At 49.0% G+C, this 21206-nt stretch overlaps 2 protein-coding genes across 4 annotated transcripts in view; one reads left to right on the top strand and one right to left on the bottom strand.

Moving 5' to 3' along the window:
- Nucleotides 1–4239, top strand: part of KSR1 (kinase suppressor of ras 1) — a 47795-nt gene extending 43556 nt beyond the window's left edge. For both annotated transcript variants that reach the window (XM_074556768.1, XM_014270572.3), the window contains one exon: nt 1708–4239. In XM_074556768.1, the coding sequence (XP_074412869.1) occupies nt 1708–1786 (79 nt within the window). In that variant the 3' untranslated portion in view covers nt 1787–4239. The remainder of the gene's footprint in view (nt 1–1707) is intronic.
- Nucleotides 4240–6229: 1990 nt separating this feature from the next.
- Nucleotides 6230–21206, bottom strand: part of NOS2 (nitric oxide synthase 2) — a 32329-nt gene continuing 17352 nt past the window's right edge. For both annotated transcript variants that reach the window (XM_074556981.1, XM_074556982.1), the window contains 22 exons: nt 21003–21165; nt 20516–20607; nt 19999–20140; nt 19457–19596; nt 18733–18907; nt 18300–18401; nt 17523–17717; nt 17092–17174; nt 16656–16800; nt 16320–16424; nt 16101–16150; nt 15839–16013; nt 15262–15394; nt 14797–14875; nt 14179–14357; nt 13401–13564; nt 12412–12622; nt 11987–12074; nt 11474–11595; nt 9572–9720; nt 8695–8889; nt 6230–7625 (listed from right to left, as the gene is read on the bottom strand). In XM_074556981.1, coding sequence (XP_074413082.1) covers nt 7545–7625; nt 8695–8889; nt 9572–9720; nt 11474–11595; nt 11987–12074; nt 12412–12622; nt 13401–13564; nt 14179–14357; nt 14797–14875; nt 15262–15394; nt 15839–16013; nt 16101–16150; nt 16320–16424; nt 16656–16800; nt 17092–17174; nt 17523–17717; nt 18300–18401; nt 18733–18907; nt 19457–19596; nt 19999–20140; nt 20516–20607; nt 21003–21165 — 2968 coding nt within the window. In that variant the 3' untranslated portion in view covers nt 6230–7544. The remainder of the gene's footprint in view (nt 7626–8694; nt 8890–9571; nt 9721–11473; nt 11596–11986; nt 12075–12411; nt 12623–13400; nt 13565–14178; nt 14358–14796; nt 14876–15261; nt 15395–15838; nt 16014–16100; nt 16151–16319; nt 16425–16655; nt 16801–17091; nt 17175–17522; nt 17718–18299; nt 18402–18732; nt 18908–19456; nt 19597–19998; nt 20141–20515; nt 20608–21002; nt 21166–21206) is intronic.

Below are 21206 nucleotides of genomic sequence, written 5' to 3'. Positions count from 1 at the left end.
TTTGGTTGAAAATTCTGCCACTTCTCCTGTGCAATTTCCCCCCATTTGTACTGGATCCTTGACACACCAGTGGTGATGTCCAACAACTTTAAACTGCAGAAAGCTTCCCCCAGACTCTGGCCTCATCCTCACACAAAGAACATGCACTGAGCAGTGGAGCTCCCCCACCTCACCCAGATCCTTTCACACACTGCACTAACCCTGCTGCAGCCTGGTCAAGCTGTACAATGTGTAGTTCTCAAGGGCTTGCTTTTAATAACTGAAAACTAACTCTCATGGTGTCTTTTTCCCTTCCCTCCCATATTTCTTTGTAGGTTGTAGCTACTGGTGCAATAACGGGCTCCACCTTGCATGCTTCCATGTGTCGTATCCTAACCGGCAACTTGGACAATCACCTTCCATTAAAAAAGCAAAAACAAACCACGAAATTAACCCACGGACATAATCAACACTTTATCCGATTCTCCTCTCTGCCTTTGGCTTGGTGTGGGCTGTAGCTTCAATAACCACTCGTGTCTGCGAGACCCTCGTGGCTAACACCGGGCTCCTGTGCCCCGGCAGCTGAGACTCCTCTGGGCAGGGCACGGCCCCTGTGCCCGGGCAGGTGCCCCCCAGGGCAGGGTGCCTGTCCTGCCTGCAGCCCAGGGCTGTCCCGCACTGCTGCACCTCTGCGGGGCCCGGCGCCCTCTGTGCCTGCAGTGACAGGGACGCTGTCACAGCCCTTGCACTGCAAACCAGCAGGGCTGAGGCCAGGCCGCTTCTCCCTCAGGCACAGAGGCAGCGCTGCAGCCAGGGTCAGTTCCTGAGTGGAAGGAAGGATGGTCCTTGCTCTGCTCGGAGGGTCCTGTGCCCGCTGAGACCCAGGCTGGGGCAGTGACCGGGGCAGGTCCACGCGGGTCGGCTGGGATCAGCTACAAAGCTGTGTAAAAGAGGAGGAAAGCAAGAGCAGCCTTCAGCTCCTGCCCTTGCAGATCCAGGCCTTGGAATGTTACAGTTTGCTTCTGTTTACATCGCTGGGCAGCAGGAGGACTCAATGTAGGGCCTTGGCAGAGTCACAGCTACCACAGCAAACATGTGCCTTCTAGAAAAGGTCTGTCTTCACTGGTTTGGAGGGGAGAGGAGAGGGAAGGGGAGAGCACGCTCCAAGGGGGTTTCTGCTGCCTGACATCAAGCTCCCACATCATTCCCTGAGCCTCCTCAGGAAAGCTCTGAGCTGAAAGTGCTTCTGGCTCTGCCAGCAGTGAGAGCAAGGGGAGAGACCCCTTTATTTGTTTTTAGAGCCTGGGGAGGAGCACATGGGCTTGGGTTTGTTCTGTTGGGGTTTCTTAGCCTGTTCATGTACCTTGTCAAAACTCCCCTTTCTCTTACAAAGAAAATTCCGTCAGTTTTTCCTTCCCTTCTACTTCAAGAGAAGCAAGTGCCCACTGAAAACCAGTGTCAGGCTTCTACCCACGGTAGAGACCTGGGAAAACTTCCTGCTCCTCTCCCTTGGGCAAATCAGATTGTGCAGTTTCTTCCCACTGATAATGTTTGCATGAATAACTTCATGTGTTTGCTGCTGAATTACTTGAGCATCTCTTTGGGTGAACTGAAGCGAGAGCAGAACCAAACTCACTGCAGCTCCTGTGACAGGGCAGTAGCTTTGTAAGATGAATCCTCAGTAACTGTTTCCCCCTCCCTTCTCCTCTCCCTCCTCACTCTCTGCAGCATTAACAGTAGCAAAGTTGTCCTGCGTTTTGAAAGATTGGGCTTGGGAATCCTGGAGCCGAGTAACCCAAAGCTGTAGGCGGTGTCATTGTGACCATGCTGGCTGCCTGCTCCCACACAGCACCTGAAACCCTCCCTGGCTGCTCCACGCCGAGGCTGAAGGACCATCAGCCCAGCCCCGGGTCCTGCCTGAGCACCAGCAGCTATTTAACAATGTTTACATGATACTTTTGTGTCAACTATATTTTTTTAAACATAATAAACAGTGAATCAAGTTGAATGCAGCCATTCTCAAATGGCACTGAGAAAGAGCTGAGCTGTTCTGGTTCCTCCTCGTGTCCGTGGTCCGTAGGAGCCACTCTGCCCTCAGAGCAGGGTCTGGCAGTGGAACAGCGACGTGGCTCCTGCAGCTGGGGCCTTGCCTGAAGGAGAGCCCAGCCTGCTGCACTGGCATTGCCCAGGCCACCCATTGTTCCAGCAGGGCTGCTCCAGCTCTGGCTCACCCTGGACTCAGCTACAGCACAGCAGGGCTGCTGCAGGTGCAGTGTCTGGCCATGGGGGCTGGCTCTCAGCCACTCAGGTGCTCTTCTCCACAGAACTCACACTAAAACCTGCTCCTTCTCATACAATCCCAGAGGAATTAAGAATTGCTGGCCTTAAAAAATAAACTCATGACTTGTCACAGCTCTGCACAGGGACCAAATTCCTCTTTTGGTTCAGACACAAGTTTGAGTGCAGGGAAAGGCAAGACAAACAGGACAAAGGAAAAGCTGTTCCTAAATAATGCATTACCTAAGGCCTTGATGCACAGAGCTGCAGTGTCCCTGCACACACACAGAGTGCTGCCACTGCCTACAGTTGGCCACGTTTGAGCTTGCAAGTTCTTTGTTTGAGAAACATAGGACCAAAGCAGTTGCTTTGAGGAAAAAAGCCTTTAGGAATAACAAATCTTGTAACCAAGAAGGCAGTATCTGGGCCTGGAGGTTCTGCCTGACCCCAACACCTCAGACTTGTTTCAGAGGTTAGTTTTAAAATCAAAATCCACCTTCTCCTCCTGCAGTGCACAGTGTGGAGGTTATGGAGGTGACAGCCAGTGACCACGCTGAGGTGACAGATCCGTCATCCCCCTTGGGAATCAATGGCAGGCCCCATTACCAGAGGCTCCCCTTTCCCATCCCTGAGGCTCAGGGGAGCTCCCAGATCTCTGAGCAGCCAAAGCACCAGCCCTCAGTTTGGCTGCCTTGTGTGAGGAACTAAGTGGCACAAAACCTGAGTCCTGTTGAGCAGAGAGCCTCAGTCCTGTGTGCAAGTCCATTGTAGCCTCTTACAAGTATTGACAAAGACTTTTTAAATGTGTCTCAGATCAAAAAGAGAAATGGGTTTGGCATTGGCATGGCCAGGCACTGCAGGGCTGTCCTGATCCCTGTCCCCCTTGGCCTCTGCAGTTCTCACTGATGGTGTGTCAGCAGCCTGAAGCAGAAATTGTTTTCCCCCCAATGCTGCTTAATTAAGAGCAGCACAACACAAACCCAAAGCAGGGCAGAAAGGTGCTGCCCCTGGGCAGGAACCCTGCCTTAGGAGGGAAGGGCAGGAGCTGCTGCTGGGTGCAGACTGGCCCTTAGCTCAGTCGGTGTCAAGGGCAGCAGCAGCCTCAGGGTGCTCCTCACTCAGTTTTTGGGTGCATAAAGCAGGCCCTGAGAGCTGGGACACCCAGAATGTTCTGTGTGGGATCAGTGGCCTGGCTGTGCACGGGCCCCAGACTGAGCCTTGGTCCCTCCCATGCAGGGCAGGCCCTGGCTGTGGAGCCCTTTGTGTCCTGCCCTGCCCTGGGTGGGGGTGTTGGACACTGGGATGTGCCCAGTCCTGGCACAGGGGCTTGTTCATAGCCTGCCCTTAACAGGGGGATCGGGATCCAGCCTGGCCTGGGTGCTGTGTGGGACACCCAGAAATTGCCCCTGAACACGAAGCCCATCCTCTGCCCCAGTGCAGCCAGAGGAGAGGCTGACAGTGTCTGTGGGGTGGCTGAGTTTTGGCAGCCTCAGGGGGTGGCTGAGTTTTGGCCAGCCAGGGGCACCCAGCCGAGCCCAGCAGGGCTCTGGGCACCGAGCTTGGGGCCATGGAGCTGCCCCAGCCCCGCACACCAAGCTGTCCCTGGGTTGTGTTTGTGTCACACGTCCTGCCCCGTGGAGCTGTCAACGTGACAATGCTGTGCAATGCTGCTACAGGAGCCACATGTCAGTAGTGAATGTAAATGGTCGTTACATGGTGAACATGGACACGTTTTCTTTTCAAATGTGATGTAAACTTTGTACAGTACAAATTTTTTTTTATATTTTCTATGAACTGAGTGTCTTCCAGAATTGCTATTAAATTAATTACAACTTGTTAGAATTAACAACAGTTTCTGTATTAGTTTATGCAACCAGGAAAAAAAAAAAAAAAAGAAAAAAAAAGAGTGCACTCCATGCTACTGGAATTCTGGATATGTAGGAATCTTTTCAGTGAATAAATCTTTGGTCTGGATAAAGCAAGTGTTACTGAGTCCTGGTTTGACCTCTCCTCCCACTGCCTTGAAGCTGAACCACAGCAGGAGCAGATTCCCACAGAGACCCCCCAGCACAGCGGCTCCTCCACCCCTCTGCTCCCTGCCCGTGCCCTGAGGGACACCAGGTGATCTCCCCTGCAATTACCAAAGTCATCCCTCCCAGATAGGATGAGTTACATTATTAAATGGTTAATACAACCACCACGGAGTTTTCTCGAGGCACTGAACTGTTTAAGAAGCTGCTTCCCTCCCAAGAGCAGCACTCGAGGCCATTCTGGGCCCCCCAGCACCTTCTCTGTCCTTTGCTCAAGGTCCTGCCACCACCTGCAGTGGGGCAGAGCTCTGCCACAGACCCGGCCCTCCCCACTGCAGGGCAATTACCGGCTGTTAATTAATCCCAGGAAGGTTCTGCTGCTGCCAGCAGCTTTGTGCCCAGAATAACGGCAGCTTTGTGCCATCCTGCCAGGAATGGGCCAGGGCATCATAAAAGCACAGTCTTACATCTCATCCATCTTATCTACATCTCACATGCAAGCAATAAAAAGCTTAAGATAAGCTGAGCTTTGTTGTCTTTTATAAAGAATAAGAAATAATAAATTTAATTCTCAATTATATTTGAAGGGCAGAGATGTTTCATTTAACAAACCAAAGCACACAAACTGCAGTCCCCCAGCACAAAGGCTCTGCCCTGGCTGTGACTGGAGCAGTTTGAAGTTTCCCTGCTCAGAGCTGTACCCCAGAACTGCCCCAGGAGGCCCCAGCATCGGGGTCCCTCTGCCCTGGGAGAGCCACAGGAACAGGCAGCACACACCCCCCAGCACAAAGGGAGCATTTCCAGCCCCTGCCAGCTGCACTGCGTGCAACGCTTGAGGGCATCCAAAACCCCCACAGCCAACAGGAACATTTCGCCAGCCCAGCTGGGTGCTTGACAGCAAAACATCCCAGAGCAGCCACAGAAATGGGGGTTCACTCGGAGGAGGCACCAAATAACAACTCACAAAGCACAGCTCGGGCTCCAAACGAACAGACTGCAGCAGGGTCTGGCCTCAGCCTCGGTCAGCCTGCTCCTCCCAGCCGAGGCAGCAGCGCCAGCCCTGGCTCCCAGCAGCGCTGCTGGGCAGCAGAACCCCTCTGCACACGGACAGTGTAACACAGCATTACCAAAACACCAAGGAGAAGAAAAAGCCTTTCACTTACCTGCCCTCACTGCCTCCAGGGCCCAGAGCTCCACAGCCGTGCACGTCACCCCAGCACAAGCAGCATCTGCCACACCCGGCCCCACAGACCTTTGCTGGCCCTTGTGAGCCTCAACTGTCCCTAACGAGCCTCAGGTGTTCCTAATGAGCCTCAGCTGTCCCTAATGAGCCTCAACTGTCCCAAACGAGCCTCAGGTGTCCCTAATGAGCCTCAGGTGTCCCAAACGAGCCTCAACTGTCCCAAACGAGCCTCAGGTGTCCCTAATGAGCCTCAGGTGTTCCTAATGAGCCTCAGGTGTTCCTAATGAGCCTCAGCTATCCCAAACGAGCTTCAGGTGTCCCTAACGAGCCTCAGGTGTTCCTAATGAGCCTCAGGTGTCCCTAATGAGCCTCAGGTGTCCCTAATGAGCCTCAGGTGTCCCTAATGAGCCTTAACCATCCATCATCCCCCAGCCCCTGCCTGTCCCTATCAGCCCCCAGCTCTCCTGCATTTCCCTGGTGCAGAGCCCAACCTTCTCTCACTTCCCTGCACTCATGGGCTCTGTCCACACGTTCCCTTCCTTTTCCTTCAGTCAACAGTGTTATGAAAATCAGGCTCCAAGTATATCCCGATGTCAGACTGCTCCCCAAAGCCCAGGAATGCACCCTGCACACTCAGGGGTGGAGGGCAGCCAGCAGTGCTCCTGTGCTGCCAGCCCAGCTCCTGGGGGTTTTACCAGCACCCAAAACCAGGTACAGAATGAGGCTAAGAGTCTGCACCTCAGCGCCCTGGCACGTGGCTTGTTATGGATGCTGCATTCCCTTAAAGCCATATAAATTTGGCTTAAATATCAATGAAAAAAGCCACTAATTGCTTCAGAAAGTGTTAATCTGCAACTCCCAGTCCAGTCCCAGCCCAGCAAGGTGCACAACCACCTCAGCCCAGTTCCAGGGGCCAAGGGCTGTCCTGAAGCATGTGTGAAACACACTGTTCACACACACAACTGCTGACTTTGGAGTCGCAACTCTGCCTTCATCAATTCCAGCTCCTGGAGATGAGGGATGGCAGGAGAATCTCACCTTTTTAATATGCTCAAATAGTCCTGGTAATTTCAGAGAAGGAACTATTTCTGATGTAACTGCAACACCTAGAAAGAGCCCGAGTCCAAATACAACGAGGGCAGTTTCAGGCCAGTCTCACTCCCTGGTGCAAACTCACACTTGCCTGGCAGTAACAAACATACAAAACTGCTGATAGGCAGACTGTAACTGCTGGAGATGCCCTTAGCTCAGGGAGCAGCCAAACCCACCTCACCACAGCCTGGGAGCTGCTTGTTACCTCTGCCTTTGCAGGCTGGAGCCAAGAGCAAGAAGAGGTTCACTGATCCACATCCTTTGTGTGAGTATAAAGACAGATTTATTACAAACAAATCAAGTAAACCAGAGCATAGAATTCAAATGTACAAAGTGCTTTGGAATTTTTGGAACCTTCCTGCTGTAGGCTCTGTAACAACAACAGCTGATGTTCGTGTACCTGAGTCCCACAAAGCACAGCTCCCCACTGCTGCCTGCTGAGCAGACACATCTGAGGTGATGCAGCCAGTGGTGCCACTTGGGGACCAGCACATTATTATTTCATTTGCAAACGTTGCTCCAGATCCAGGCACGTGGCCGGACAACTCCCAGCAACACAACCATGCATTCACTTGTTTTCAATTTCAAGTGAAGATAATATGCAAGTAAACCAATCTGATATAAATAAGGTCACAAAGATAAACAGTACATTTAAAAAAAAGATTTCAGCTCCAGGTAACTTAGTACAAAACTGTAATTTTCCTAATATGTATAAAATCCACCAGATTATACTAGCATAGATGGTATTAAAAAAATAATTTGCACTTTCACTATTAAGGTAATGTATTAAAATGTCAGAATAAATAGCAATAAAAGTTAAATTTAATATTTTACTTAATTAAGGCTGAGGTTTATTAGTCAAATCCTACAATCCTATACCCATGCATGATTGAACAAGTATAAGAAGGAGGATTTGGCTCTTTGTTTTTTGAAAATAACAACAAATGTGCAAGTATTGTCTAAAACACAAGTGGATTTGTTCTTCAGCTGGTGGGTTGCAAAGCTCTTTTGACTTCATGTGGGAACACAGCCCCAAATATATCTTCATGGTATCGCTTTTGGCTCTGCAAAAAGAAAGGACACCCAAGAGATGAATGAAATGCTGCCAGCTACTCCTTATTCATCAGTTCAGTAACTAAAAGGCCTTTTGCATTAGTAGCACTGGTTCTGTGATTGTAGATTTTGTTACTGCCAGTGAAAGGGAGCTCCCTGAATCTGGGGCACAAATGCACCAGGACGAGTTGTGGTAACAAGAGGGTCTGAAAAAGCAGCAGCCCCAGGCACGGGGTTCTTAGTGATGGGCCCACAAAATTCCTGAACTCACTTTCCCTCTGTTGGTACAATAAAACCTCAAATCCCAACACCCTGCAAAGCTGATCCCCAGGACCCCCTGTGCAAGAGCAGAGTCCCTCTCTCACCCTGACCGAACAGAAGCCGCGCTGGCAGTGCAGGGACACCGGGCTGCTCCCTCAGAGCTCACACACGGGAGCCATGGCAGGCCCAGGCTGCTCCCTCAGAGCCCACGGCAGGCACAGGCTGCTCCCTCAGAGCCCGGCCCTGTGCCGGCACACACGGGAGCCCATGGCAGGCCCAGGCTGCTCCCTCAGAGCCCATGGCAGGCCCAGGCTGTTCCCTCAGAGCCCGGGCCCTATGCCTGCACACACAGGAGCCCATGGCAGGCACAGCTGCGCTGCTCCCTCAGAGCCCGGCCCTGCGCTTGCACACACAGGAGCTCACGGGCTGCTCCCTCAGAGCCCGGCCCTGTGCTTGCACACACAGGAGGCTCACGGGCTGCTCCCTCAGAGCTCACACACGGGAGCCCATGGCAGGCCCGCCCAGGCTGCTCCCTCAGAGCCCGGCCCTGTGCCTGCACACACAGGAGCTCACGGGCTGCTCCCTCAGAGCCCATGGCAGGCACAGGCTGCTCCCTCAGAGCCCGGCCGGCCCTGTGCCTGCACACACGGGAGCCCATGGCAGGCACAGGCTGCTCCCTCAGAGCCCGGCCCTGTGCTTGCACACACAGGAGCTCACGGGCTGCTCCCTCAGAGCCCGGCCCTGTGCCGGCACGCACAGGAGCTCACCACAGCCACAGCCCCCGAGCCCGGCCGTGCCCCGCCCGCCGATGAGCGCTACCTTGAGCTGCTGGAGGTACTCGTTCGCCTGCTGCGGGCTGAGGCGCAGGGCCCGGGCGAGCAGCGCCCGCAGCGCCGCGGCCACGTCCCGCGCCATGCGCACGTCCCCGCACACGTAGACGTGGCCCTGCTGCCCGTGCAGCGCCTCGCACACGCGGGCCTCCAGCTGCCCCTGCAGCACGTCCTGGACGTAGACCTGGGAACACAGAAACCATCAGCACACCCGGCTGCTGAAACGCTGCTCTGGCTGCTGGCGCTTCGGAGTCCATCGTGGGTCTGAGCACCAAGTGCCCCGTCTGCTCCAGCTCTGTCCTGCACCACAGCAAGGGTGAAAAATGCCTTCAGGGTGCCCTTTACAAGCCCAGGTTTGGAAGCTGAGCCTGTCTCTTGATCAAACTTGAGCAGACAAAAACTCTTGTACATGCCAGTGTCTCCGAACTGCCAGGAGAGCTAAAAAGAGGATAACTTTTATTCTGTTGTGTTTTTTCCCAGTCAAGATTCTTCTACATAAAATTAATTTCCATGGTCACTGTGTCATTGAAATGGGGGAAAATGGCCAGTGCCAACTCATTTCTAACTCATGGGCTAATCAAATCCTGCAAAATACAAGGTTTCTGAAAATGTTCCAGTTCTAGTTCCAAAGGCTGTTTGCACTGGATATGCCTCTCTATGGCAGTGAAGCAATTTATTTATAGCAATTTATAGCACAGTTTGCTTGTGCTGGAGTGCACAGGGAGATTTTCCTTCATTTGAAGAATCTCAAACCTGCTCACAATACGCTGAAGCAAAATGCTAACATTTTTTAAGAACTAAAAGAGTCCCGATCTTAACTTGAGGGATGATTGTGGAGGAGTTGAGAACAAAGGAACCAGCCTTACCTTCTCTTGGCCGGGCAGTCTGGAGTAGGCTGTGTAGACATCTCTCAGGACTCCCCTCCTCTTCATCTCCTCAGTCTCCTCCCTGTAGATGTGATCCAGGTCTGGCTGCCGGCAGCCGAACAGCAAGGTCATGTCCCCTCCTCTGAGCCCTGAAACCCGCAGGGACAGAGGCACTCTGAGAGCCTGGGCAGCCACTGGCACACGGGACTGGCACACAGGCTGTGCCCTCCTGGTCCCCAAAGGCCCCCTGCCCACGGGAATGGTCGCTGGGGGATGGACTGGCTGTGCCAGTGCAGTGCCCGATGAGCTGGGGTGCTGATCCCTGCAGGGGCTCTGGGCTGGCCTTTGGGGGTGCCTGTGCTTGCAGAGCCCATGGCTGCAGGGCTGGGGGTCCCTGAGCCAGCCCTGCCCTGTGGGGGCCTGAATATATGTTGTATTGTAAGACCTTGTGGTTCTGAGTTGCTCCAAACGAGCTGCAGCTGCAGGGTCCTTAGTTGGGCAGCAGCTGTGGCTCGTGAAGGTAACTGAGGAAGAGAGACAGGACTGTGCTGCAGAGAAAGGAGAAGAGCCCCAGCAGAGAGGGAAGAACAACATTGCAGCAAAGATTACAACAACTGGTGACCCCGACGTGATGACGAACACACAACCAAACATCAAAGGAAGGTATGGAATCCCCCGGACAGCCGAGAGCTGTGGCAGCCTGAGAGCTGGGACTATGGAATATCAGCCAGAGAGCTGGGACTTTGGAGTATCAGCCAGAGAGCTGGGACACTAGAAATGTAACAACAAGAAGTGGTAGAAGATAGGACAGCTGAGAGCTGTGGCAGCCTGAGAGCTGGGACTGTATAGGGATATGTATATATTCTGTGTGTGTATCTAAGACAGCTGAGAGCTGTGGCAGCCTGAGAGCTGGAACTGTGTGTATATTATAATTGTATAATTGTTAAAAGAAAAGGGGGAAATGTAGAGAGAGAAGGTATGGAATCCCCCGGACAGCCGAGAGCTGTGGCAGCCTGAGAGCTGGGACTTTGGAATATCAGCCAGAGAGCTGGGACTTCCGGACAGCCGAGAGCTGTGGCAGCCTGAGAGCTGGAACTGTATGTATATTGTTATTGTATTATTGTTAAAAGAAAAGGGGGGAAATGTGGGGGCCTGAATATATGTTGTATTGTAACACCTTGTGGTTCTGAGTTGCTCCAAACGAGCTGCAGCTGCAGGGTCCTTAGTTGGGCAGCAGCTGTAGCTCATGAAGGCAACTGAGATAAATAGGGGTGGGTCAAGAGCCCAAGAGGAACCCCCTGAGAAGATAGAAAGGACTGTGCTGCAGAGAAAGGAGAAGAGCCCCAGCAGAGAGGGAAGAACAACGCTGCAGCAAAGATTACAACAACTGGTGGCCCCGTGTGAGGAAGAACACGCAGCCAAACATTAAAGGAAGGTATGGAATCCCCCGGACAGCCGAGAGCTGTGGCAGCCTGAGAGCTGGGACTATGGAATATCAGCCAGAGAGCTGGGACTTTGGAATATCAGCCAGAGAGCTGGGACTATAGAAGATAAGACAGCTGAGAGCTGTGGCAGCCTGAGAGCTGGAACTGTATGTGTATTGTAATCGTATAATTGTTAAAAGAAAAGGGGGAAATGTGGGGGCCTGAATATATGTTGTATTGTAAGATCTGTGTGGTTCTGAGTTGCTCCAAACGAGCTGCAGCTGCAGGGTCCTTAGTTGGGCAGCAGCTGTAGCTCGTGAAGGTAACTGAGATAAATAGGGGTGGGTCAAGAGCCCAAGAGGAGCCCCTGAGAAGAGAGACAGGACTGTGCTGCAGAGAAAGGAGAAGAGCCCCAGCAGAGAGGGAAGAACAACGCTGCAGCAAAGATTACAACACTGCCCCAGGGCCCTGCAGGTACCTCTGTGCTCCAGGTCATAGAGGCGCTGCAGCCAGAAGCTCCTGAAGGGAGCAATGCCCGTGCCCGCGCCGATCAGAATGCAGGGCTTGGCTGGCTCCTCGGGGAGGTGGAACTCATTAGCACTAAAAGGCAAGAAGATGGTAATTAGGTAACTGGTTTCAGACTGAAACTCACTGTTCACTTGCTTGAATGACTGAGCAGCACAGCCCAAGTCCCCAGTGTGAAAGCAGCAGTGGGGCTGAACTGGGTGCTCCTTGTTCCCTCCCCTTTCCTTGCTCTGCAGTGGAGAATGGGGTCATAGGAATAGAATTATTTCAGAACTTTCTAATGATGTGCAATTTTACTAAATTAAAGTCATGGTAAAAGATCAAATCTCTGGAAGACAGGAAATTCCCTCTCTTCTCAGACTCAGCTGTTCCAACTTCAACTCACCAATCACTTGAAAATATCCAAAGGAAAACCCACGGAGGAAGCTGAACTAGGAGCTGCTGATATTTATTTCATTTTCTTTACCTGCGGATGAAGCAGGGAACGGTTTCATTGAGCTCTATTGTGTTCAGCCACGTGCTGCAGACTCCATGGTGCAAAGGCCCTTCTCCATCTAAAAGCAGAGCAAGGCAGAACACCTCTGATAGCACCCAAAAGCCCTCTGTTTTTAAAAAAGCACACTTTATACTTAAAATTATAGCTTTAAAATAAATGTATGTCTAGTAATGATTTATAAAACATGGATACACTGATGATGGTGCAGGATTTTAGCAAATCTTGGCCCAGGAGGAACACCTGCTCTGCAGATACTATACTGCAGGAATGACAAGGCAAATTTTTTATTACAGATATGCTTCATGCTGTATGGCAGACAGGTTTTTTTCCCCTGAACCACAATGTAGTCTAAATACCATTTAATTAAGAGAGAGATGAAAACAACAGTTCATTACCTCTTGTCCTGTAGTTTACAACTGCAACTGTCAGATGAATCTCTCTGGCTGTCATGTCACAGGAGGAGCTGACAGAATAGTACCTGGGCTTCAGAAGTGGCAGCTGAGTCAGCAGGAAAGCTGTGGTGACCTCAGCAGAAGGGAACTCCTCCAGGACCTCCAGGATGTTTGGGCTGTTGTAAAACTTCCATTTATTGTATTCCTCTGTGCTCTACAAGCCAAAGGGCATCACCACAACATTACCAGGTCATGCTGAGTTCAGGAGAGCAGGGGTATTTGAAACGTCACTTATAAATAAGATTCCTGCTTTGAAGTCAATTAAATATTCAGGTAAATCAACACAGAGTTCTCAAAACTTTGCCAGGACCAATGCTGGGGTTTCCTACAATAATTTACTTTTGAACATGGAAGTTCAGAACTCCACTACAATGTTCTCAGACACCTGCTCTCTCAGTGAGGATGCAGAAACTGGAGTAGAATTCATTTCTCAGCTCCCTGTCATGGCACATCCATGAAATTGTGTAGTCCCAGGTCCTGAGCCCTCCCGACTCTCCCTGAACCTGGTAGGAGGAGCCAGCACTCACCACACCTGTGAGTCACGACTTAAAGCCACATCCCTCTGACTCTCAGGGCAGCAAATTCTCTGACAAAAACATCTACCAGCTCCCCTGCAGCTCCTCCACATGCAAGGTGTAAGGTAAGGTCCCCAGGGGTGTCTCATCAGAAACCACCGTGAGGCAAGAGAACCAGGCAGGCAAGTGACCCACCCAGAACCACACAGGAAACACCCGATGCTGGCTCCCACACCCAAGCTGAGCCTCAGACCCCTCCTTCTCTCGCTGTGGCTGGCTTTCTAAGACCACAGAGTATCTAACAGAGGCATAAAAATCCATCGCTACAAAAATTCTTGAGCTTCTGCTACAGAGTCAAAGGGCATCAGAGGGCCCAGTGGACAGTAGTGCAAACAAAACTCCAGCCCCAAGGCTCACCTGACACAGCACCTCCAGCCTCTGCTTGTCTCCTTCTGCTGTCACCAGCTGGGAAAGTTTTTTTAGCAATTGTTGGGAGGGTGGAGTAGTGATATCAAGCAAGTATGTCAAAGCCTCGGGTAGTGTGCAGGCTGGAATCTTTTTGTGACTTGCCCAGTACCCACCTGGAAATGAGGGAAAGAAAAGGACTTAGCAACACCTGTGGTATTTGACTGCTGTAGAGCTTTGCAAAACTCACTGTCCTTCAAAATACCCCTTCAGGTGAGGGTGCAGCAGGTCCAGACCACAGGGCCCTTCTGAAAGAGGTTATTGTGAGGTTTTCAATGTTTTGTAAGGGGAGGATCTGACACAGAAAAGTTCATGACGACAAGACACCACTTGGAAACGCACATTTTTCATTTGGGGAGACCATCCTTCTGTGTTCCAGAATCCTATGATTGTTCCTACTAATACGGGAAAGATGCGCAGGACATATGTCTATTTTAGGACTTTTACATGTAGTGATAAGCAAACTGCTGATTAATTTAATTGCAGTCAATGGCCAATTCAGCAACTGAATTACAGTGTCACCTCGGGTACCTCTGCAAACCCTGGCGAAGTCATGGATTTTCCAGAAAGGGCAAAATCAGAACCAAGAATAACTAAAAAGCAGCCACAAATCCTATTGAAACTTGAGAAAAAGATCCCAGAATCAAATTCAGTCAGCAAAAATTCTTAGGAATTTTAAAGGAATCTGTCCAACATCCTCTGTTGTTTTGTCTAAAGAGACTCAACTCACCATCAATGCAGGTTTCAAGCCTGATGGTCTGACCAGCTGGAGGGGCATCCTTGACACGGGCAATGATGCCGTGGACTAATTCTGCCTGGTTGCCTGGGAAAATCCCAATGTGCTCCCCAGGAAGGTAGTGCACTTCGTGGTTAGTCTCACAGTGAAGTTTAACCAGAATGGTGACACGACTGCATAGCAAAGAAAGAGAGATGAGACAGATCTTGGTTACATTGACAGGATTTCCCTTGGGTTGCACAGGAAAGGAATAAATCTGCAGTGGCTCTTGGCAAGGGCTCCCTTGTGTTCATTACCAAATACCAGACCAGCGTAGGGCTTCACAGAGACTTAAACAAATCAGAGTCCAGGCATGTGAAGTACTTGTATCCAAACAAACTGGGTGCTGAAGTTCTGCCTGTCTGTCCAGTACAGAATAAACATGCCTGGAATCAGCCAGTGGAAGGGCTGTCCCACTGTAGACTGCTCACATGCTTCTACTAAGGACAGTACAAAAATCCAATATCTTTTGTAACAACTGCAGGGAGAAGATGTTTACAACCAGGCACTTCAGATGTTTAAGATTTTAGTAAAATGTAGTATTGCAATATTCAAAAGAATGAGGTGGCATACCTGGACTTCGAACTTTGAAGATTCTGCCTGAATTTCAGCTTCATGGGAATTACATCCTTGGAATGAATGTTTGCAAGAGCTGGTGAGAAAATAAGATATGACTCTTGGTAACCTTGTGATTATGTTTGTTTAAAATGCCTTCAAATAATATGCAGAGGAGAACTGAACCATGCTTGCCCTAGAAGGTGACCAACCACCTTCAGTTATGTGTGCCCCATTCCCTGACTAAAAGCAGTTCATCTCAGCTTTTGTTCCTCTGGGCTGTACAAATGTGTGATAGTTCCAGTGTTACTGTGCTGGAAAAGATAACTTACACAATGTAAACCAGTGTCTTTTTAAATCTGACCATGTACTTCATTATATGCATTCTAGCATCCAGCAGGGCCAAGAGCACTTCTGAGAAGCCTTCACAGTGAGCCCCTCTGAAGCAGCAAAGGCACAGGGAGGGCAAGGTGGGAGCAATACCTTTAGCCAGGTCCATGGGCTGGGAGTCATGCACTACTCTGTAACTGGCAGGGTCCCAGCTTTCCTCAGAGGTGTAGATCTCAGGCAACTGAATACTGTGTCTCCCACGGATGTTAAAAATGTCACAGGCAGCCTAGATAAAAAACCCACAAAAATAAAGGCTATCCACAGTAAAAAAACTATTCTTAGCGTTGTCATAATCCTAATAAGGAGCTATCAGTTTCACAGATTGCTGGTTTTTAGTGCCTCTGGTATGTGGGTTCAGTGAGTTCAGTAAGGTTGCACTTCTATAACAGTATAGCCAAAAAGGATCTACTTTAAAATATGTTTGATGCCAAATTTGTTCATACTGAGCATTCCATTATCCAAAAGCGTTCACACAAATTTGTGTGGATATTAAAAATAATAAAAAAAAGGACCCCGTTCCCTCTCCTTGTTAGGTGAGCAGTAGAGAAGAGGGGAGTTCCAAATTCAGATCTAAATTCAGATGTTTGGTTTCCTTCATTTTCTCTCATTTTTATGGGAACTAAAGTGAATGGATGAGTGGGTAGAATGTGAGCTGTATTTCTATATTCACCTTGAAAGCACTGACTGCCCAGCTGCGGAATGCCTCTTCTTGCCCATTGAGCTCATCCCCTTCACCCACTGCAGTGAGCTGGGAAGCCCCGAGCTGGGCCAGTTTTTGGTCAATGGTGTGAGCAAAGGCACAGAACTCTGGGTACATGCTGGACCCCAGACCAAACACAGCATACCTGCAGGAGATGAAAAGAAGATTGCTGTGGTCTGTGGAGTGCTAAAGGACTCAATCACATGCAAACCAAACAACAAGGTATTTTTACCTAATTTTATTTCTCAGCAGTTTCAGTCTGAGCAAGGAGTCTTTCAAGGCCTGCAGAAAAATACATAAAATACTTAAGGTTAGAAAAATACTCTGATTTAAGACAGAATACTTTGATCTGAAACCTGATCCATATCTTACTGAAGGACATGAGATAAAAGAAAGGCTTGTCTTTGGCCTTTGAGCTGAGTCTCATACACACTTCTGAGGTGAACATTACCTTTCCGTTACCTGGAGAATCTCCATTTCCAAAAGTGCTAGTAACCACTAAAAGCAGTGTTTCGTTTTCCAGGTCACAAATATTGTACTCATCCATGCACAGGATCTAGAAGGAATAAAGCTCATGAGACATCGCTAGCAGACATAAGAACTAGCCTTAGATAGCTCAGATGACCGCTGACCAAACTCACACAGCATTATGCTAAATGAATACAAAATCAAAGTTCTAGTCCATCTTGTATTTACTGAACATTCCAAACACAGGACTGGAGAATGGAAAAGCCTGCAGAAGCCAAACTCCTGTCTCCAGGAGGTGTGTCTGGTTTGTACTGCTCACCTTGGTGCTGAAGGCACAGCTGAACAGGCTGCACAGGTGGTTGGCGAGGGTCTCCGACTTGCCCGTCTCTGTCGCGTAGATGACGGTGACCTTGGCCCTGGTGGCCACCGCCCCTCGCATGAGCGAGGATGCAAAGAGCACAGCCCTGGGGAAGAACAATCGCACACAACTTTCCATGGAGCTACGCTAATTCAGGTTGATTCACAAACAAGCTAGGAAAGACGGAGCTGGAGTATGGCTTTTCTTTGGAAGATCGTTCAGAAGCTGAGCAAGAGCCTTAGACAGGAATGTTACCTCAGGGTGGACAGGTAAGGCTATGATTCAAACCACTCAAGTGGTCCTTACTATAAAAATGTTTTTTAAAGAAGTAGAGCACAAACATTACAAGAATAGAATAGTTGGGCAAAGCACGAAGAATCTTATTTGAACAGCTTACTTTGCCAAGATGCTAAACTTTATTTCTTTTTTCCTTGGCCTCCGGGTCTCATCATGCCACACATGTGTTTTCCATGCATCCACCTTTAAAGAAAAAGAAGTCATGCTTTAGGGAAGGAATGCAAAATGGTAAATAAACAATTTGTGTAACGTTAAGGGGCCAGATCAAATAGAACCTGTATATACAATCCACTGAGTAAAAATATGGTATCAGTTCTCTATTGCATTAAACTGCATTTTACTTAAAGCCAGAGAATTCGACAGAACTAACAGCACCTCCCATGTAAAACAGCTCCTGTCTGCTACTTCTGAATCTGTCTAGTGACCTTTCATGAACCAGGGCTTGGCACCCAGACTCCCTCACGTCCCATATCACATCTGCACTGCTGAGGCTGTCTGCTAGGGTCGGTTTTTCTTTTTGATGATGTGTACCTGGTAGTAATAGAAGGGAGTGAGGACATAGTTCAACATCTCTTGGTGGAAGACGGGGGTTATGCTGCCTGACATGGGAGGCACGATCCACACCCAGTCGGCCGGGCAGCCGCCCCGCGCGCGGTACTCGCTCTGCATGTACTTCAGGAAGGACTCGGAGGCAGAGTGGTGATCCATGATGGTCACGTTCTGTTTCTAGAACAATGGCACAAAGGAAAACATGCATTAAAAACCCTATTCTGCCCTTCTACCCGGGGTAGCTAAAGTAATCTTCTTGCTTTGGTCAATATTTCAAGGACTTTACTCAGAGTAAAGGGAGTATTTATGGGAAATAAATACTATCAGCAGTTACTCTAAAGATACAGATTGAGGCGCGGGCCTTTGATTAAGAACTCTTAGATCTTTTCTTTAACATCAGCATTTTACCTCTGCAGCACTGGGAGTGCATATTGCAAAGCCTCTGACTCACTTTTACCCACATTTCATATTGTCATGATACGTTAAACTTGAATTAAAAATAAAATATATTAATCCAATGGCTTTACCTAGGTTTTGAAACATAGATAAATGTGTTAAAAGGATGGAAAATCTTTCCCTTAACTTTCTTTGCTTCTTTCTCTTCTGCCTTTACCTGTGAGGAAATATGGATTCCTCCACTTTCTCGTGTGAAAATCAAGAATAACTCTATTGGAATCAAAATGCCATCTCCACTGAGTGAGAGGAAGGGGGGACAGTGAGTGCTCAGTGTCTGTCCAGATCCCACACTCAGTGACTTACCTGGAAGCTGTGAAGCACAGCCACATTGATCTCTACAACAGCTCGGTCCTTCCACAATGATGACAGTTTGTTTGTTTCCAGTCCCATTCTCCTTCCTACCTCCTACATGTAATAGAGAGACAAAAGGGAAAAGCAAATTTACTATATGGAACTGAGACCCCATGATTTCTCAACCTCATCAGCTTTGTATCAAGAAAAAGTTGTGCAGAAGAAGAAGGGGAAAGAGTCAGTCTCATGCTGGGGAAAGCGATGGCAGCAGAAACCTGAGATTAAAGGTAAACTGGAATTTTGGAGTTCTGGTTCTTGAGGATGTTCCAGCCTCACAAAGCAGGAAGTGGTTGTCTCCCACCCCAGTGAACACTGGTAGTGTCTCTTTTCCAAAACTTCCTGCCCCTTCCCTCCCTGCAGGCAGCCCAGCTCCCTGCAGAGTCACCTTCAGGACGTTGTAGCGCTGCGCGTCGCAGAAGTCGCGCACGCCGATCTCGGTGCCCATGTACCAGCCGTTGAAGGGGCACGCAGTGAACTCCAGCCCTCCCGCCTCCAGCAGCATGCTGGCCACCGCAGGCAGCGCGTACCACCTCAGCTCCAGATCCTTAAACCACTCGTACCTGCCCAACAAGCAGCTGGAGTTATTTGTGTGTCTTTTTCTCGAAAACCAGAAGAGCCCAGGAAGATAAATAGTACCAGTTCGAGGAGGAACCCCTGGGCCAGGGTCTGCTGAAACTCACTGCAGTTTTTATTGCAGTATTTGGGAATCACCTACTACAGCAACTGCAGAACCATATTACAGAGTTCTGCAGCCTGCAGGCCAGTCCCAAAACAAACAGGAAGAAAAAAGCAATGAGAGAAAGGCAATAAACTCTGTTATGAGTGCAGTGTTACATGTGTATTACACAAGCATAAGAAATTAGGATTTTTCAAATTCTGAATATAATTGAAGTGTAGATTGGGAGAAAAGTTTTCCAACAAAATGGTCATTTGCTTCCTTAATTTAAATCTCATTTCATTGTTCTAACAGGCATTTTATCTTTCAGGATGATTTACCATCGTTTCATCCTGACAAAGAACTCATAAAACAACTGCCACAGGCACAGCCCAATAACCTGCCAAGGTGAGGCAGAGGCAAAAATGCAATTATCTAAATCCTGTGTGCTTACTTTGGATGCTCCATTGGCACTTGGAGGACAATTTCTGGAGGTAATTCAAATATTTCTGGGTCTTGGCCATTTGCTTGGAGAACAAGTGGAAGTACATCAAAGCGGCCATATTTCGGCTTCCACCCAAGCTCGATGCACAACTGCAAATGCAGAAAGCACATTTTGTGTTCTTTTCAGGTTTCCCCTCCAGATCTGAAGACAAAAGAATTTTAACCCTCTGAAAACTGCTGAAGTAAATTCTAAGTGAAAAAGGTTCTCTTTGCGATTCAAATAATGTTGAGCCATGCTGATGAAGTGCTGGTTGTGTGCCTGCTTGTGTCCCCTGACAATATTAGCTCACCCTGTTCTGAGATGGAGGGCAGCACTTGTGTATCAGAACTGTAGGGAATTGTTGTTCCAGCCTGCACCTGGAACTTGTGGGGCAGAACATCCCCTTCACTCCTCACCTCCCACCACTCTGCATAAAGGTGTGAGGAGGGAGCCCCAGGGAGGCGGGTTAGCCAAGACAGGAAGCAGCTGTGGTGGTGGGTTTGGAGCTGTACCTGAGTGAACTCCACAGTGGCAGGGTCCCCCAGGACGGAGCCATCTGGCATGGGGTAGCCAGCGTAGCGGATCAGCTGGCTGTTCCACACGCGGAAATCGTGCTGCCCGTCCGTCCGCGGCGGGAACACCGTGATGGCCGACCTGCCCGCGACACACAAACACATCCTCACTCTCCACACAGAAACTGGGACCAGCAGAAAATGTTCTGCATTTCTAAAATGAACATCAGTAGAAATAAAATAATTTGTCCTCTTTACCCACTTCCCCAAATCTTCATCTCTTTTCCCAAGGAACTGCAAAAGATTTTGTAATATCAGCCATGAAAGTTATAAATTTTCAAGATGGTTGATGGAACACATGAGAGGAAAATTTAAGTACCAGGAAAATTAAGAGCAGAAACAAGTTGTCAAAATTGTTTAGATAAACTATTTCATGGTTTTTGATGCCAGTTCTGGATATGATTTTTGTTGTCTAAATTAAAATTGTTGTTGTTTAAAATTAAAATGAGACACCTACCTTATATTGCCATTGTTTGTGGCATACTGAATATGATGACAAATATGCTCAAACATTTCCTTGGCTGTTTTACAGTCCCGTGCATCAAACACCTGTGTGTTTCCAACAGAAATGTAAAGAAGACTAATTTTGAAACAGTTATGCAAAGTTGTTATTTTTCCTATGCACTTAAGGAATGGAAAGACTGTGGCTCCACCAGCAAAGGTTCATTTTTTTTAGTTCTTATATGCATAATTTTCACCCATAACAATCCACCAAGAACCTAACATATACCAGGTTCCATGACACACCTGGTTCCCACACTCACACTGCTACACATTTTCATTCAGCCAAGCAGCAGAGAACTACAAAGAAACCAATCTCCTGATATGGACAGGAGGGAGTCCTGATCAATTGAAAGAGTGACATGTTCTAGCAAGGGCAAGGCCATTCTTCTGAGTCACAGAGGACTATTTGGCTGCAGCTCAGGTGTAGATCCACAGCTCACCTGCAGGTTGGACCACTGGATTCTCCCGATGCACCTGGGTGCATTCCTCCAGGCCTGCTTGGCAGCAAAGGTCAGCTCATCCTTGGTCAGGTGGTAGGTTCCTGTTCTTTCTATCTCCTTGGTCACTGCTTCCAGCCGGCCCAGCTGTTCTTTGATTTTTGGCCTTTTGAACAGGAAACAGCCATGAAAAGAAACAATGAAAAT

This window comes from Zonotrichia albicollis, chromosome 22 (assembly GCF_047830755.1).
Source record: "Zonotrichia albicollis isolate bZonAlb1 chromosome 22, bZonAlb1.hap1, whole genome shotgun sequence".
In the NCBI taxonomy this organism is placed as follows: domain Eukaryota; kingdom Metazoa; phylum Chordata; class Aves; order Passeriformes; family Passerellidae; genus Zonotrichia; species Zonotrichia albicollis.
Note: the sequence above shows the minus strand (reverse complement) of the source record. Positions and strands in the feature narration are given on the sequence as shown.